Source organism: Podarcis liolepis (assembly GCF_965112155.1).
Source record: "Podarcis liolepis genome assembly, chromosome: 2".
NCBI lineage: Eukaryota > Metazoa > Chordata > Lepidosauria > Squamata > Lacertidae > Podarcis > Podarcis liolepis.
Genome location: NC_139555.1, coordinates 122912026 through 122926679, shown reverse-complemented (window position 1 = coordinate 122926679; position 14654 = coordinate 122912026). Strand labels below are relative to the sequence as shown.

Genomic DNA, 14654 nt, shown 5'->3' with positions numbered 1-14654 from the left:
AGAAAGAAGATTCCACCTAAACATTAGGAAGAACTTCCTGACAGTAAGAGCTGTTCGACAGTGGAATTTGCTGCCAAGGAGTGTGGTGGAGTCTCCTTCTTTGGAGGTCTTTAAGCAAAGGCTTGACAACCATATGTCAGGAGTGCTCTGATGGTGTTTCTTGCTTGGCAGGGGGTTGGACTCGATGGCCCTTGTGGTCTCTTCCAACTCTATGATTCTATGGTTTGTAGTGGGACGTTATTGTGAAGCAAATGGTTTGAATAATTATTTTTATGTAACTGGCAGGTGGAGAATCAGAAATTATCTTGCTTTACTTCTCTCTCTCTCTCTTTTTCCTTCTCCCCTTCTCTCCCTAAACATGTACATCTTTCTCTTTCCATTTCTTTTTCTACTTTTGTTTTTATATAACTTTGTTTTTTATTTTGTTGTATTATAAAAATGATTTAATAAAAGATTTGTGCAAAAAGGAAAAAAAATGGAACAAGGTGCCATCAGCATGCTGAAGATACTCAGCTCTTATTTCTCGGCATAACCCTGAATTCCTGGAAAGGCCCTTGAACAGTGTATGAACACAGTGGTACGATGGAGGATATTTCTCTAACATAAAACAACAGCAACAACAACACTGAGGCTTGGCATTAAATTTACAAAATGACACCTTTGGAAAAAAAAGTCTTCGAGTAATCAGATTTCTAATTTAGTAGTTGTTATATATGCCTTTGTATTCAGATCAGACCGCAATAAAATAATGTAGCACTTAGGAAGGAAGATGCAGCCCAGAAGCCCAGCACTAGAGGTCAAGATGGAGAAGACCTGCACGGCTACCATGTATTTCCCCTTGGTGCTCAGGTAGGTGGGCACAAAGGACACCCAAACACTGCAGAAGACCAGCATGCTGAAGGTGATCAGCTTGGCTTCATTGAAGGACCCTGGGAGCTTCCTGGCTAGGAAAGCCACTGTGAAGCAGATGGCCGCCAAGAAGCCCATGTAGCCAAGGGAACCATAAAACATGGCAGCAGATCCTTCATTACATTGCAGGATGATCTCTCGGGGCTGGGAGTGCATGTCAGACTCCGGGAAAGGGGGAGACATGCCTAGCCAGATGGTGCAGATGACAACTTGGACACTGGAGCAGGCAATGACAATGGAGTTGGTGAGAGTCTTCCCCAGCCATCTCCTCACATTGTTCCCTGGCTTTGTGGCCAGGAAGGCCAGCACCACAGTGATTGTTTTGGCCAACACAGAAGAGACGGCAACCGAGAAAATGATGCTGAAGGCAGTTTGCTGGAGAAGGCAGTTCACTTTCCTTGGCCGGCCAATGAAGAAGAAGGAAGACAAAAATGAAAGCAGGAGTGAGAAAAGGAGGATGTAGGAGAGGTCCCGGTTGTTGGCTTTGACTATGGGAGTTTTCTTGTATGTAATGAAGATCCCTAACACAAAACCTGTGGCTATGGATAAGAAGAGGGCAAAGGAAGATAGGACAATCCCCATGTGTTCTTCATAAGTCAGGAAGGTGATAACCTTAGGGTCACATTGATCTTTGTCATTGTTTTGACATTGATTCTCTGGACACTTGATACAATGCTCTGCATCTGCAAAAACAAGAGTATTATCAAACTTGGATCCTCCTAAATTGCTTTCCATTTTCAGAAAGTAATGCCAAACTTATTCACACTATTAGAAAACATTAAAAAATCCAATACAATCGTATGTGATGAATGGGATCAGGAAACAGTATTACGAATATTACGTGTCAGGTAAAACCTCAGGCAACAGGTGTGTCTTCCATTAGTTTTGAGGTCAACAGGGAGGACATTCCACCCGCTAGGCACCACAATGCGGAAGGCCCTCCTTTAAAGTCACAATAACACTGTCATGTGGTTTCAGGGAAGGAAAATGGACGAGCTTAAAGTCTTCTAGTCATCCCTGTTCCTTGCTTAGCACGTATTTATATATTGATGTATTTCTATCTTGTCATTCCAAGCAATTTTCAAAGAAATACCATAAATCATCATCAGGACAATTTAAAATATGGAACAGTTATGAAACTCGTGAAACTTTGGGCAGAACTCAGCCTTCCCAAGTTGAAGATCAAAACTTGAGTTTCTGTGGACTCCACTGCCACTCTCCACACAGCATTCACCAATGTTTCTAATATGAGAGATATGATTATATAACACCAAAACAACTTTATTGAGAATATGTCCATATCATGAATAGGCTCCTGATCCCAAAAATATCCAATATGACACTCTGGAAGGGGCAGAATTCCATGAAACATTTGTGCCTGAAAATAACACCACATGTGCATGATGCCTCCTGTGAAAAGCTTGATGAACAGTCTTCTGCATCCTTGCTGTCGATTTCCCAGTTCTGATTATTCTCTCCAACTCTGTGTAGATTTCTAAAGGTCATGGAATGTGACTCTAAATAAGAAAGCATGTATGCACACACAGGTGGAAAATGCACAGGTGTGTTGTAGAGGGTCACACTCTGTGCACGGATTATAGCCAGTTCTAAATTTCCCCTATAAAAAGCCACTGGAGTCACCCACCTTCTTGAGAGGAGATGGTTCCTTCTGGGCAGGGATTGCAGTCGTAGCAGCAGAGTGGCTTTCCTTCCTGAACCATCTTGACAAATCCAGGGCGACAACTTTCCACACACCTGGAAGGAGGCAGGGTCTGAACATAAAAACAAGGAATGTCGAGGAAAATGTGTTAGGCCTAATTTTTCTATGGAAATGAGGCACAGGGTTGGGAAGGGCACAATTTTAATTTGAAGCTTGTTACTAAAAACTACAACTGCACAGCACTGGAGCCAACTCCAGGGGGCCATTGGTGCTTCGTGTCAGGAGTCCAGGTTCCCAGCTTGATAACACAGTAAGCATAGGTAATTAAAAAGGAGGATTTATTGCAAAAACCAACAGATAGTTCTGGACAGCTCTAATGCAGCCACCGGCATTATCACTCAAGATGACCCTTCTGAAGACTCCTTCCGGTGTCTGCAGAATATATTTAACCATCGCCCCTTGTGTCTCTTGTTTTGCTTCCTATCTAGCAGCCCTCCCATTCGCCAACTCTTTGGACTTATTGGATTAGCTCCAGCCTCTTCCTGACAGACTATCTCTGTGTCTGTTCCCACATGTTTGAACTTCCTGAGAGCTTTGATACTCTCAGTCGTTCCCTCGGCAACCGGCATTCCAAGGGGCGAGGGAGTAGCCCTGGGCACTGACCACTCTTCAGCCTGCATTCTGCAGCCGGCTGTAAAGTTCCACTAGGAGCTGGCTCATTCCTGACACTTCAGCAACCACAATAATATATTTGTGGGGTTGGGCTGCCACAAAGTCAATGGGCAAAGCTGAAGCCCTTTGTTGTGGGCACCCACAGTCTTCGGCGTGAAATGGCACCTATGCTGCATAGTTGCTTGAGACCCAGATGGTATCAGTGGGAAACAGTGGCTCTTTCCGGGCCTGGCAGATTCACTTGCCATGGCTGTTCCAGGACAGGATAGGTCCGGTCTCTGTTATCCAAGCTCTGACAACTGTCTGGCTGTCCCATAATCAGGATACCTTTGAAGACAGTTTGGAAAATGCAGCTGGTACAAAATGCAGCTGCTGGGCTGTTCAATGAGGAAGCAGCCAAATGGGATTACGTCTCACCAATCCTCCAAGAGATTTTAGGATTGCCTATAAAAACATGCAAGTTAGGAGGAAGTTGTGCCAAAATTATGGTGAAGACGAGTTTTCTAAAAACAAACAGGCAAACAAGTCAGCAAACAAAAAACATAAAGCTGATGGAGAAATGGGGAGAACTGAACCCAGTGAGGAACAAAGACTGTATGTTTGCGGTCTAGTTTGGCCTGTTGGTATGTGTGTATAAAGATCTCAATGGCCCAGAACGCAATTCTTAGAGGAGGACCTCCCCAATATCTGCAAAGATGAACTTTGAGCTACGTAGGATAGGATAGCATTTTCTCTTGAAACATGGAGAAGGGCCTTCTCTGTTGCATTGGCACCAATATGGGAATTATTTTTTCTACTTTCCTTATCACTCACCTAGGGAATTTTATTTGCTGGGCGTGGATCACAAAACATTTGGGCAGTATAGCAACAGTAGTTCTACTGGAGAAGTCAATAAAGACTTTTTCAATAAATGCTATTTAAAAAAGAAGGAGGGGCCTCTTGGGAGCCACATGAAACTTTCTAAAAGTCTGGATGAGGGTATTGGGCTAGCCACGCTTAAAAAGAATAAATAGTATAAAGTGAAGTGGTTCCACTTCCCCCACAACTTGTGTTTGAGGAAAGGGTTGGGGTTTGTGTGTGTGTGTGTGTGATATATTTTCTTTACGGTATAAATAGAAGAGGGTGTGTGGAAGCTTTGGGAAACCTCATCTAGTTACCAAATTAAACAACCCGCATAAAATTGCACCCCAAATTATATAGAGTTTCACAGGGACCCACCTTTAGATAATTAAGAAATATGGCATTTTGATGTTGACAAGCCTTTGAAGGTAGCCCCACAAAAAAATGGCGTCATTATAAAAGCTTATGAGCTGGGAGATGCAATAAAATGAAAGAGATTATTTCACCCACCTGGTTGAACCATTTGGGCCACATAATGGCATCCTGGTCGATGGTCAACTGTAGGAGTGGGGATCCCTGTCTCTTGATATTCCCAAACTTGACTCCGAGGACGGACTTATTGGGAAACCTCACCCAATTCACAATGTCCAAATCACCTGCCAATTCCCCATTCTCATTCAAATACACTCCATCCTTGGAAGAATTGTAAAACTGACCGTTTCCCAGGAAAGGGTGGAACTAGAATAGCCAAGAAAAAGGCAATGCTTAGAATATGTGAAACAACACTGTGCAGACTCAAGTAGCGCTGTGTCTTTTTTACTGTTTTCACCCAACGGGGCTTACACCCAAGTCAAAAAGCCTAGGCTCCCATCCTGTGCATGTTTATCTGAGAATATAACCCATTGAACTTAATGGGACTTCTGGAGAGCAAGTCTTAGGGTAGCACTGTAAAATATGATGTCCTTATTATATAGTTGGAACAGACATTCTTGCTTCAACATTAATTTGTGCTCCTTGATCGAAACATATTCCCTGCACATAGTTATTATCTGCTTTGTATGAAACCAAATACAGTGGTGTCCCGCAAGACGAATGCCTCGCAAGACGGAAAACTCGCTAGACGAAAGAGTTTTCCGTTTTGGAGGTGCTTCGCAAAACGAATTTCCTATGGGCTTGCTTCGCAAGACGACAATGTCTTGCGAGTTCCTGCTGGGTTTTTTTCCTCCCCCCCCCCTTTCTAAGCTGCTAAAAGCCGCTAATAGCGCTAATAGCGCTAATCTGCTAATCCTTCAATGGGCTTGCTTCGCAAGACGAAAAAACCACTAGACGAAGAGAATCACAGAACGGATTCTTTTCGTCTTGCGAGGCACCACTGTACAATAAATTTTGATATATAAAAGGTGGGATAGGTTAGTTCAATGCATATTAATGGGTCAACAATGTAAAGACACCAGAAATATTACAGTGGTACCTCGGGTTAAGAACTTAATTCGTTCTGGAGGTCCGTTCTTAACCTGAAACTGTTCTTAACCTGGAGCACCACTTTAGCTAATGAGAACCTAAGCTAACCAGACACTTGCTTGATTCAGGCTCCAGCAACACACAGCCCTTTAGGAGAAAGGATGGAGCTTAGTGGAGCTTGGTAGGTGCCTAAGTAGCACATCAGTCAGGGGGGAAGATAGCTCAGGGAGAGCCTGTGAAATGACATATCCCAGACTCTCCAAGTGTACCTATTTTCCAGGCACAGTCCTGGATTTACAGAAGCTGTCCTGGGTTTTTTATTTGATCCCCGAATGTCCTGCTTTCCCTTAGAACATACTTGTTTTCATCAGAGAAATGTTGGAGGGTATGGATGAATGTGACCCTGAAGCCAAGGAGCTAAGCAACTACACAACTACACAACCATTAGAAGACATATGAATGCACCCAAGTATAGGGGAGCTTTTTAATATTTAATGTTTTATTATGTTTTCATATATGTTGGAAACTGTTCAGAGCTGCTGGGGGAATCCAGTTAGATGGGCAGAGTATTATTATTATTATTATTATTATTATTATTATTATTATTATTATTTGGGGCCTCCCTATTTTCCTCAGAGAAATGTTGGAGGGTATGATATTCCATTCACAAAGGAACATATATGTAAAAGGCAAGGGTCTTAATTAAAATGAGTCACAGAAGACAAAGCGGGTGGTTAGGCCAATGTTTGGCATTGTTACCAGAGGGGTCACATCCTTAGACGGCAGTGTAAGGGGGCATAAAGAGGGACCAATTCAGGACACTTCACAAAGGGGTTTCCAAAATTTCACCTCCCCACAGTCAATTGACTTTACAGTCAATCTCCATATTTGGTAGAGATATCTGTGATGGGAAAGGAAATACCTGCCATGGCTGTAGCTTTTGAATTTTCAGACTGTCCATCACTCTTTGCCTAGATCTTGATGAATCTGCAGCATTTAAGGCATGTGCCACAGCTTGGACCGTGTTGTAGATCCTGTGGTTGTCGAGAGAGAGGATTCCCGCCCGATCATCTTGTGACAGCATCTCCAGATTCTCTCTCTCTCTGCATCTTTCCCAGCCTTTCACTGCCAATGCATGCTTTAAATATGAACAATTGAAACCTTCCTCCACAAACTCATCAATAGCAAACAATAGGGCTGGGAAATCACCATAGTTTGTCTGTTTATTTGTCTCAATTAAGAAAGAAAAAATACCATGGATAGGTTGGAAAGATAAGCCTCCATACATCAACTCCAATGAGATGTCCCACATTGCTGTTGTGATCAAGACTTTCCCCTCAATGGGTTTTATCAACTTGTACATCAGTTCTATAAAAAAAATTCCATTTAAGACATAAATATTGTCTACGTAGTAAACAAATAGATTAACTTGTTTCCACTTAGAGAATGAAAGAAAATTTATTGGTGCAAAATTCAGTCCTCCTTTGACGATTTGTGAGATGGGAACACAGACACCGCTCTCAATGAGCACAGGCGTCAAGGTCTTCATGAACCTCACTCCGTTGTCGGTGTCTGGTGCAAGGAGGCCAATAAAGGTCCATCGGAAGTGATGGAGCAGCTTGACAATCCCTGGGTACAGGGCTTCTTCTTTGGGGACCATCCGGTAGAAAAAAGGAAACTGCCTCTTATCATTCAGAACATGAGAGACAAAAGCATAACTGACCTAGCAAGGAAAGGAAGATTGTTGGCTTGTTACATTTCAAATCAAAGCTGATTTCATAGCCCAAAATAACAAATTCTTTTGCCTAGGCATTTCTTCAGCAGGACCATGTTCCTCAAATCCCTATTCTTATTTATTTTTGCATACTTTTATACTACTGTTTCACTGGATTTATATTGTACCTTTGTTTTTATGATTTTGTTACTATTTTAATGTTGTACATAATTCAGAGATTTCTAAAATATCTAGTGGATAATTATTGTTATTATTATTATTATTTTATTAATAAAACAAAACTTTCTGTGTTTCACTTAATGTATCAGTTTTCCCCAATATTAGGGATACAACCACCAGGACTATGGCTGGTCTCCTCTACTCTTTTACAAGCACACAGCATACCTAGAGTCATCACCATTCCCATTCTGCTGTTTTGCCCAAAGGGAACAGCCCTGCTGGCCTTCGGTCAGCATTGCTCACCATTCCCTTTCTTATTCAATGAAAAAAGCCAATGTGGCTCAAGGCTGCAATCCCAAACCCAATATCTGCTATATACACTCATGGGGTCTGAACTAGCATTGACAGAATGAGACCATGAGGTCCTAGCAGGTAGCTCATATTGACTCAACATATGGCAACTGCGAAAAAGCAAATTCCATGCTAGGGATCATTAAGAAATGGGACGAAAATAAAACTGTCAATGTCTGTCTTTGCTTGAGAATTATTATTATTATTATTATTATTATTATTATTATTATTATTCCAGATTCTATCTGAAATGGAACACAGATCATTTCATTACAATATTCATAATAGTTGTTTCATAAGTTTCCTTTGATTCTCATAACCACCTGATGTTATTCAGAGCCTTGACATCCCAGGTCTTCATCATTTTGATGAGGACAACTGGACGTCAAGAGCACACAAATCTTTCACGCATAAGAAGCATCAAGTCCACAGTAAACTGGTACGTGGAAGGCTCCCTTGTGTTGTTCTCAAATTCTGAGTATCCCATTTGAGTAATGATGAGTATGTGATAAAAGAAAGATGTATGCTGTCCTCCAGGAAAGCTCTCTCAAATCACTTTTGCAATACAAATAAGTAAATAAATTTATTTACTTTTGCAATACCGTTTTAGAAGCAAGTGTCTGTCTCCATTTTCATTTAACATCCACACCACACACTCAGCCAGAAGATGTCTCACCCTCTCCGTCCCTACCTGAGGGATTTTATAGGTGCCCAACATGTTCGAAATCTGGATGGAGTTTTGAGTGTCAGCCCCTTCAAGAACAGCAAGCAGGTTATTCTGTCCTCCAAAGTTGTAGTTTGGAACATTTGCCTGCCGAGTGGAGAGCAGATCTAGCAGAGATTCGCACGTTACCCTCCCATCAAAGAAGTTCTCGTGGATGCTGTACCCCAGAGTGATGTTGGGTAAAAGCCTGGGGTTCTGGTTGATATCTTGAATGGCAAACAACAAGGACAGGAGTTGCCAATATTTTGTGGATGCTTTCCTGCAAAAGCATACATATTCCAACATATTAAGCATCCAACATTCAATGAATAGATAAGTTTCTACTCTGGCTTTTTTCTTTCTTTTTTTACAAGCTTTTACGGATAATATAAATTTCTGGGTTCAAGTTCAAGAATATTACTGATCCAGAGACAAAGCTGTAAACGTGAGAGCCAATCCTCACTTAATGTTTGGGAGACCAGATAGCCTTTTCTAATCAATAGTCATTATTATCCATCGGAAAACAAAGCTAAGGCAGATGATCATTCTGGCTAGTATTTCTCTAGTTTTCCTATTTTTAATTATTTTATATTTTTATTTTGCAATGTCATGAGATGGCAGGGACAGGAGGTTAGTTGGTTCGTAAAATAACTTTTGGTCATTATTATTATTATTATTAATAATAATAATAATAATAATAATAATAATAATAATAATAATAATACCCCACCCATCTGGCTGGGTTTCCCCAGCCATTCTGGGTGGCTCCCAACAGAATATTAAAAACACGATAAAACATCAAACCTTAAAAACTTTTCTAAACAGGGCTGCTTCCAAGCCTGTGCTTCTGTTCTGTAAGATGGGAAACTGTAGCAGAGGACAGTGCTGAAGATGTCAAAACAGTAGCTTTGTTAAGTTGGTAATCCTAGCCCAGCCTCTTAAGCATCCTTTTTACATGTCTAAGGAGTTGACCAAGTACAGGTGTGTTGCTTTTTAAAAAAAATCAAGCTAGTGATGCCTCCAGAAGGAAAGGATCACTCCCCAATTGCTTGATGATCCCGGTTATTCAGTGGTCATTTTTCTAATCTATGGGTTGTGCTGAAGAAGATTCCAGCGAAACAGTCAGATTAACTGGGATCACTGTCTGTTGTTATTCACCTACTACTTCAGCACCATGAACGTCTAAAAAAAGTTTTACCCCTTAGCCCACAGGGTAGCATCTATTACTTTGTTTCAACCATAGACTTATTATACTTCTGTGGACTTTCAAAGATTGACAGATGTGTGCTCAATTGATTTCAAATATATTAGAGAATTTACAAGTGCACACATTTTGTTTTTGTTACTAAATCATGTATATTATACAATAAGAATTACAGTGCTATCTAGTATACTGGTCTGTGTGTTGCTTGTATTGTTTGTTTGTTGTGCAATGTCATATAAGGCAAACAGGAAAGTACAGGTAAGAATGCTCAATAAACAGCAGGTATCATATACCTTCCCTTCAAGCTCTGTGGAAACAAAACAGAATGCACATGCAAGAAATATGTAATCTAAAAGTGACTTACAAGAGTTTCTTTGAAAATGTACCAGCAGCTGTTAGGTTGCTGAGGTTCATAGTGAATCTGGTCCTATTTTACTACAGAAAAGCTGGAATTGAGCAAAGTTTACTGTTTACATAGGTGGTACATGGAAGGATTGCATTTGGGGGAGCAAGGGACAGCAGCAAAGGCTAGGGTGCCCTGAATTTTTATACTCGCAAAAGCAATATAAAATGGATTTAGACACATGGCTCTGTCTCACTGGGCTGAAAAACAGTGAATTGGGTGTTTGTTCTGCAGATGAAATTTATGTCATTGTCCTATGCTACTATGCTTTACAGTTGAAAAGGGACTTTACTAGCAGCAGTTTCTGAAAAGGCTGGTGGCTGATGGTGTCGTAGCATCCACCAAAGAAGTACAGGGATTTAAGAGAAGCTGGAGAGAGCCTGGTTTTTGGGGCTCATGAAATCGGTGGCTAGTGGAGCAGCACTAAACCCATGCCTAAAAATGACTTACTGGTAAAAGCTGGTTGAGGGAGGCTCATTGAATTTGTGTGGATTGAATAAGGCCCTTGTGGCAGAGATGACCCCACCGATGAGGTGGTCTCCTGGCCTGTAATAATTGAATGTGTCTAGCCAATCTCTCTCCAAAGTTAAGGGGCATTTCATCTCCATCCCACAATCTGCAAAAGGCAGCAGCAGCAGCAGCAGCCGCAGGAGCAGTGCCATTCTGTGTCTTCCTGGAACAGCCCCTTCCCTTGTGACTGCTCCTCTCAAAGAATCATTAGATGAAGCCAAACTCTTTCTTCAATGATCAGTAGCATTCTTAATGTGGATGGAGCCCAACCAAGACTTCACACCTGAAGCCTCACACCCACGTAGTCCAACCTACCTAAATCTCAGCCCAAAATCCCAGAGGTGCAGAAGGCATTTCTAGCTCAGATGCAATTATTGCTCTCAATTTTGAGGTTCATTTTAATGGACTCAAAGGTGATCTTTGGACAAACACCTGGAGTTTTGTTGAGAAGATGAAAATGATAACTGTGATTTTGAAAATTATAAGGGAAAGACGCATTGCTTTCACAGCATCCTGAACTCTTCATGCACACGTGCAGGGCTGGAGAAAAACATCTTTGCAAAAAGCTCCCAGCTGTGGCTTTAAATTCTGAGCAGGACACTGGAGCAGGAAGCTGGTCATATCCAAACATTTGTGGGGGAAACAGAAACTCGCAGTTATGATCATCATCATCATCATTATGAATCTCTGGTGGGGAATCTTTCAGATCCTGTGAGATAATTGTCAAAGAACAGCCAGGTGCTCTGTGACAAAAGTTTGTTGTTGTTTAGTCATTTAATTGTGTCTGACTCTTCGTGACCCCCTGGACCAGAGCACGCCAGGCACTCCTGTCTTCCACTGCCTCCCGCAGTTTGGTCAAACTCATGCTGGTAGCTTCAAGAACACTGTCCAACCATCTCATCCTCTATCATCCCCTTCTCCTTGTGCCCTCAATCTTTCCCAACATCAGGGTCTTTTCCAAGGAGTCTTCTCTTCTCATGAGGTGGCCAAAGTATTGGAATCTCAGCTTCAGGATCTGTCCTTCCAGTGAGCACTCAGGGCTGATTTCCTTAAGAATGGATAGGTTTGATCTTCTTGCAGTTCATGGGACTCTCAAGAGTCTCCTCCAGCACCATAATTCAAAAGCATCCATTCTTTCGTGATCAGCCTTCTTTATGGTCCAGCTCTCACTACTCCATACATCACTACCATACATCTCCATACATCACTACTGGGAAAAGAATAGCTTTAACGATACGGGTCTTTGTTGGCAAGGTGACAAAAGTTAGCCTATCTGAAATTTATAGAGGCTGATTGTCCTATTTAACTTATATATTTAGGGAACGATTTAGGAAATAAACCTGAATAAAAGTACATGTGTTAGGGCTACAGGGTTTGTGAAAACCCCAATGACCGCTCCCCACATTAAATGGGGGGGCGCCCTTTGGGTGGTCACATGTAGCCCCCTGGACCCTATATGGCACGATTAGCACAGGCTTGGCTTCGCCTCCTCCCAGATGGGATACCTAGAGGTCTCCACCTACCTCAGTCAGTTGCCCAATCCCACCTGGGGAGGCGTTGCCAAGGTGATCAGGCCATGTAGGGGGAGGGACTACCTGCCCACACAATAGGGGGAGGATCTCATCTGGGAATCATCAGTTGGCTCCAGAGCTTCTCCCAGCCTACCCACCCTCAGTTAAGACTTCTTTTGCAGGTTAACCTTTTCTCCACCAATAAGACCGGTGCTATCTATGACTTGATCATGGATGGGGGAATTGACCTGGCATGAGTAACCCAGGTTTGGTTGGACACAGCAGCTTGCCCTGTTCTTGCCACTGCTTGACCGGCAGGTTTCTCTTACGCACAGCAACTCAGGTCATGTTGGTGGGGAGTGGGGTTGCAGAGATATTTTAGGAAGTCTTTAGTTTTCACCAAGCCACCTATTAGGAGGACACAGTTTTCTGAGTGCATGTTCTGGAACTCTGGCAATAGGGGCAGTGCAGGATTCCTGTTGGTGTACCAGCCTCCCTGCTGCACCAAGGACTCCCTGCTTCAGCTGCTTCAGGTTGTGCCAGATGTTCTCCTGGAAACACCTCATCTGGAGGTCCAAAGGAATTTTAACATGCACACTGACACGATCTTACAAGGGACTGCTCAGGACTTCGCGGAAAACAAGGACTCCATGGGCCTGTCCCTGAATAAATCTGGCCTGTGTCATCGCTGTGGACATTCCTAGATGTGCTGCTTCCCTCTATGGATGTGGGTGATCTGACAATTCGAATGACCCAGCTCCCCTTCTTAATGGAACCTCCCAAAATGTTTGTGTTGACACCCTAAAATAGCCCATTTGAGGATTCCTAAAGACAAGCACAATCCTAACGAGCGGTGAGACTTGCATTGAGGAGCACTGCTTGCTTTTTGTTTGTGATACAGAGCATATACTTTATTTTTCTCACTAGCAAAACTACTTAGGATATGATGGGACAAAATTTGGAAATAAAGAAAACTTCTCATACCAATACATCTGAAAAGAAATATCAAAACTCAAAGTCTAGACCTCAGACGCTCAAACATGATCATTCATGGCACTAGGGAATGGACAAGACAGACTCTCAGCAGCATAGGGGCTATTTAACACACCAGGAGTTTCAGACACAATACAATGAATTATCTTGCCTTTGATTCTGATATTGGGCTGATTTGTCTCACAGGCAGTCTTTGGCTCAATCCCTAGAGCTTTGGTTAGAGCAAGGATAATTATATGAGAGGAAACATCACCTTGGCAACACCATAGATATTCTATGTGGCTTGAGGCGCAGGTGCAGAGGTGAAGGAAAACATGTTTATGAGAATTCACAGAAGTAGCTCCTTGGTTTTGACATGGGTCAGTGTGGGGAAAAGGTCAGCTTGGCCTTGAACTAACCAAGTACCTTCATAAGCGCCAGGACCAAGATATTCCTTTAGGATGTAAGTGAACACAGACACACACAACATGGAGTAGCTACTTTGAGCTCATGAAACCAGGCCACAGTCCCTTCTGGGCAACCTTATTGGGGGGGCATATGCCAATGGTGGGTATTGCTAGAGGCAAAAGTGGAAAGCACAATGAATATCCCCCTTTGACCTTTTCTGCTGCAGCCTAGTTCCTGCATACATATGCACACCCCTCTCTATCCTCTATCCAGACAAGCAAAGAGCAATATAAGTCATGCAAAAACACACAAGAATGTCACAAAACAGGACCAGTAAGCTGCATGGCTAGGGAGGGGTATGTGGCCTACAGAGGACCAGATAGAGAGGACCACCTTTGGCCAGTGGTTCCATAGCCCTGCTTTCTTGAGTCAGAACATGGAACCATCAAGAATCAATATTGGCTGCTCTGACCAACAGGAGGTACCTGAGATCTCAAGCTGAGAAGGATTTTCCCCAACTTCTCTCCCATAGCTGACCTCCTCAATTACACCTCCATTACTGAATGAATAGATTTCACTAGCCAATCAAAAATGGGGGGTGCAGGTACAGGTGTGACAAAATAATCTGCTCAACTATGGATTACCAATACTCAACATGGAATATAAATGATGCAAATGCTCCTCGAAAGAGAAAAGAGATATTTCATTATTGGGGGGAAAACACTGAAATTGGACCAAATTTGTTTACAAGAAACACATTTTAGGAAAAAGGGTATCAGATATTTGATTAAAATAGATTAGGTGAGGAATTTATCTTTGCAGGACTGAAGGGGGTAAATGGAGTTGTTCTTTATATACACATTCCCAGTTCTGCCCCAAATGGATATTCTACAAATGTTGGTTGTAGGCGTATATACCCCCAAAGAAGACAAACCAATATTTTATAAGGGACTTATGGAAAGGTGGACGGATTTTGCATGTGAAAATTGGTCCCTCGTGGAAGTCAAGAATGGAGTGGACACTTCAATGCAGGACAGAACTTCACATAAAAATATCAAAACATCCCAGGATAAAATAAAGAAATCTACTGGCAGCAGTCAAATACAACATTCCTTGTTTTGCTAGAGTGGACATGCAAGGGAATGATTGGTCCAGC

General features: G+C 42.3%; 1 protein-coding gene across 1 annotated transcript in view; it reads right to left on the bottom strand.

The window, feature by feature from the left end:
- The window catches only part of LOC310700975 (vomeronasal type-2 receptor 26-like), a gene marked incomplete at both ends in the record, with an annotated part of 31774 nt that extends 21666 nt beyond the window's left edge, over window positions 1-10108 (bottom strand). Inside the window, 6 exons of the mRNA XM_083490932.1 lie at window positions 1431-1592; window positions 2555-2681; window positions 4592-4819; window positions 6465-7265; window positions 8479-8770; window positions 10059-10108. Coding sequence (XP_083347058.1) covers window positions 1431-1592; window positions 2555-2681; window positions 4592-4819; window positions 6465-7265; window positions 8479-8770; window positions 10059-10108 — 1660 coding nt within the window. The remainder of the gene's footprint in view (window positions 1-1430; window positions 1593-2554; window positions 2682-4591; window positions 4820-6464; window positions 7266-8478; window positions 8771-10058) is intronic.
- Window positions 10109-14654: the final 4546 nt, after the last annotated feature.